Here is a 2,860-nt window from a genome sequence, read left to right as displayed (position 1 = left end):
TGAAGTTTATTGCTTAAACCGTGTACCAAACCTTATACAATACAAATCAATAATTGTATCTAAACTAAAAAGGAAAGTTTTCCTTACACCGATTCCTGAGCATGCGCGGACGAACCATTATGCCGGCTTTTAGCTATTCTGGGTCACGTGACTGTTTTTAAGCCAATAGGAACTACATTACGGTATTTTTTTCGACCAGGGTTAAAAATTAAAAAAAAATTTTTTTTCTCAAATCAATAATCTTGTTATTCGTCATAAAATTTTTAAAATAAGTGTAAAAGTATAAATTAATAAATTTGGAAACCCTGTAGACCAAACACGGGCAAGGCAGGGCCCCGCCCCCGGCTTCCTTACCTCCCCGCATTTTCACATCGCCATCTTGAAAATAGGTGTAAAAGTATAAATTAATAAATTTGGAAACCCTGTAGACCTAACACGGGCAAGGCAGGGCCCCGCCCCCGGCTTCCTTACCTCCCCGCATTTTCACATCGCCATCTTGAAAATAGGTACTTGGAAACCAACTCCCGCATTTTCCGTTGTTATTTACTTATTTTGAGGTATTTCATTGTTTATTTATTGTTTTCTAAAATTTATTAACATGTTTGTCATACTATAATGTATCTTTTAACTCCAGCATGTTTATATTACTTTGATTTTCAGTTCTAGATAAATTGTAAGTACAGCAGTAAGCAGATTTAACAAGTCACAAGTTTTTCAAGTCATTTCAGGAATATTGAAAGCAACTGATGATACTTATTTCTTCACTGATATCGAGCAACTGGCAAATTAGCTTTTTTGACAGATATTTAGTCTTTATTTGTAAGGATTATGTCGCTAACTTTGGTTTGTTGCAGCTGGTGGCGCAGACATGGAGAACGGAGTTTTAGCAAACTTTCATTTCTTCTTTAATTATTTGCAAACCTTTCCCTGCAATGTATTTATTTGTAAATTAGCAAAATCGCACTTACCAACTTTTTTAACTCCACGCGGATTTCCTCGCTGGAGCAATGGAGACGAGAGAAGTGCCAGACGTGAGACAAGAAGTTAAGGGTAAGATGGTAAAAGTGCTAAATATTGACAACTGCAAAGTAGTATTGTATCAGCAAAAGCACTTCATGCCGCAATCGGCATCTTTCGCAGCAATTTCAGACCTTAAGTCCTTTTAGGTTTTGTAGATTGTGGAATCTTGCAGTAACTTGGCATTGAGAGTTCAGTTTTTGAATTTTCTTCAAGTAAATTCGCGAAAAAAAATTTTATTTTACTTTTTTCAGGAGATTGCAGAATGGCTGATTTGACCGAAGCTACTGAGACCCCCGAAGTTTCCGAGACTCCCCTGGCACCAGAGGATGAGCGTAAACTGTTTGTCGGAGGACTCCCACAAGAGGCCAAGGATACAGATATCAAGGAGTACTTTGGTTCCTTCGGAGAGATCGAGAACGTCAACCTGAAGACAGATCCACAGACGGGAAGATCTCGAGGGTTTGCATTTGTAGTGTTCAAGGACCCAGCTAGTTTGATCGCAGCCAGCGCCGACGAATCACATGTTATCAAGGTAAAAAGTTTGAAGAAGATAATTTAGTCTGCAGCTATTCTNTCAAATATTTAATTTTGTAAGATAAGATATTTTGAAATAGATCTCGCATTTCATCTCAGATTGTCTTTATTACCATAATTTCCCGATTCAACTATTCTTGCTTCTAGACTGGACTTGTTACTCTTCTTACTAGAACATACATTTAATTCACCAGCAAATTAAAGAATGTTTAATCTAGTTTCAATGACTGGCATGAAGTGCAAATTTAATTAAGCCAACAAGTTTTATACAATGTGCTCACTAGTTTTATCTAATTCAAAATATACATTTGAAACAAAATACTCGCTGGGGAAACCTCTTGTCATGCAATTTTTGCCCGGTTACAGGGTAAATTTTGTATGACGTCGGTCCAAAAGTGAGGCATGACTTAATCTAGGTCGTGTGGCAAGGAACTTCTCACTTCACAAACAAATGTTGATGGGATGTTTTAAAAATAGTAAGAAGTCCAGACTGAAACCAGGACACGGAAAGGACTTGATCCTCCAATCCATTACTGGAGCCCATTGCCATCCCCGGCCCTTGTGATTTGATTTGATAATATTTATATTTTCCAGGGCAAGAAAGTTACCTGTAAGAAAGCTGAAGCCCGGCAGGGTAAAATCTACGTAGGAAAACTTCCCTCAGAAGGTCTGACCACCGATGAAGTAAAGGATTTCTTCGCCCAACACGGAACCGTCTCTGAGATTGTCCGACCCGTGGACAAAACCAACAATGATACTCCCAAGAACTTTGCTTTCGTCACATTTGAGAAGGAGGATGTTGCTAAGCAGTTGGTGAAGGAAGGAACAGCTAGCATCAACGGATTCGAAGTTGAGATTAAGAGAGTAACACCCAAGGATGGCGGACGAGGAGGTATGCGAGGCGGTTATGGGGGCGGATACGGCGGTGGTTATGGAGATCCCTATGGTATGTACGGAGGATATGGCGGTTATGGTGATCCATATGGATACGGAGCTGCATACGGCGGATATGGAGGATATGGCGGAGGTCCCCCAGCCGGCGGAAAGGTCCGAGGCGGAGGACGTGGAAGAGGGCGTGGAAGGAGCAGGCCGTACTAAATTTATATCTCTCATTTCGGACTCAAATCTACCTTCAAGCAATCTTCCCCAAGTTTGTGCTGTATTGAGTAACTCTTGTTCAATGTTGATAAATACCTGTACAAAAAATAACAAACTCAAAACAAACCTTTTCTTTTTTTATTCCGATTTTTTTTCTGAATGTCTAGATAAATGTTTTCTGTCTAAACATATTAAACCATTAAAAAGA

The 2,860-nt window shown here is 39.5% G+C and overlaps 1 protein-coding gene across 4 annotated transcripts; it reads left to right on the top strand.

Annotated features, from left to right (window-relative positions):
* Positions 1-331: 331 nt before the first annotated feature.
* On the top strand, positions 332-2,860 carry LOC111702058 (RNA-binding protein squid). Of its 4 annotated transcripts, XM_023473616.1 has the most exons (4): positions 467-557; positions 855-1,050; positions 1,272-1,552; positions 2,149-2,860. In XM_023473616.1, the coding sequence occupies exons 2-4, from the start codon at positions 1,008-1,010 to the stop codon at positions 2,650-2,652; spliced, it is 828 nt and encodes a 275-aa protein (XP_023329384.1). In that variant the 5' UTR covers positions 467-557; positions 855-1,007; the 3' UTR covers positions 2,653-2,860. The 4 variants fall into 4 exon arrangements, with proteins under 4 accessions (XP_023329387.1, XP_023329386.1, XP_023329385.1 ...); XM_023473619.1 differs by lacking the exons at positions 467-557; positions 855-1,050 and adding an exon at positions 332-389; XM_023473618.1 differs by lacking the exon at positions 855-1,050 and having other exon boundaries at positions 449-506.

Source organism: Eurytemora carolleeae, unplaced genomic scaffold, assembly GCF_000591075.1.
Source record: "Eurytemora carolleeae unplaced genomic scaffold, Eaff_2.0 scaffold446, whole genome shotgun sequence".
NCBI classification, from domain to species: Eukaryota; Metazoa; Arthropoda; class Copepoda; order Calanoida; family Temoridae; genus Eurytemora; species Eurytemora carolleeae.
Note: the sequence above shows the minus strand (reverse complement) of the source record. Positions and strands in the feature narration are given on the sequence as shown.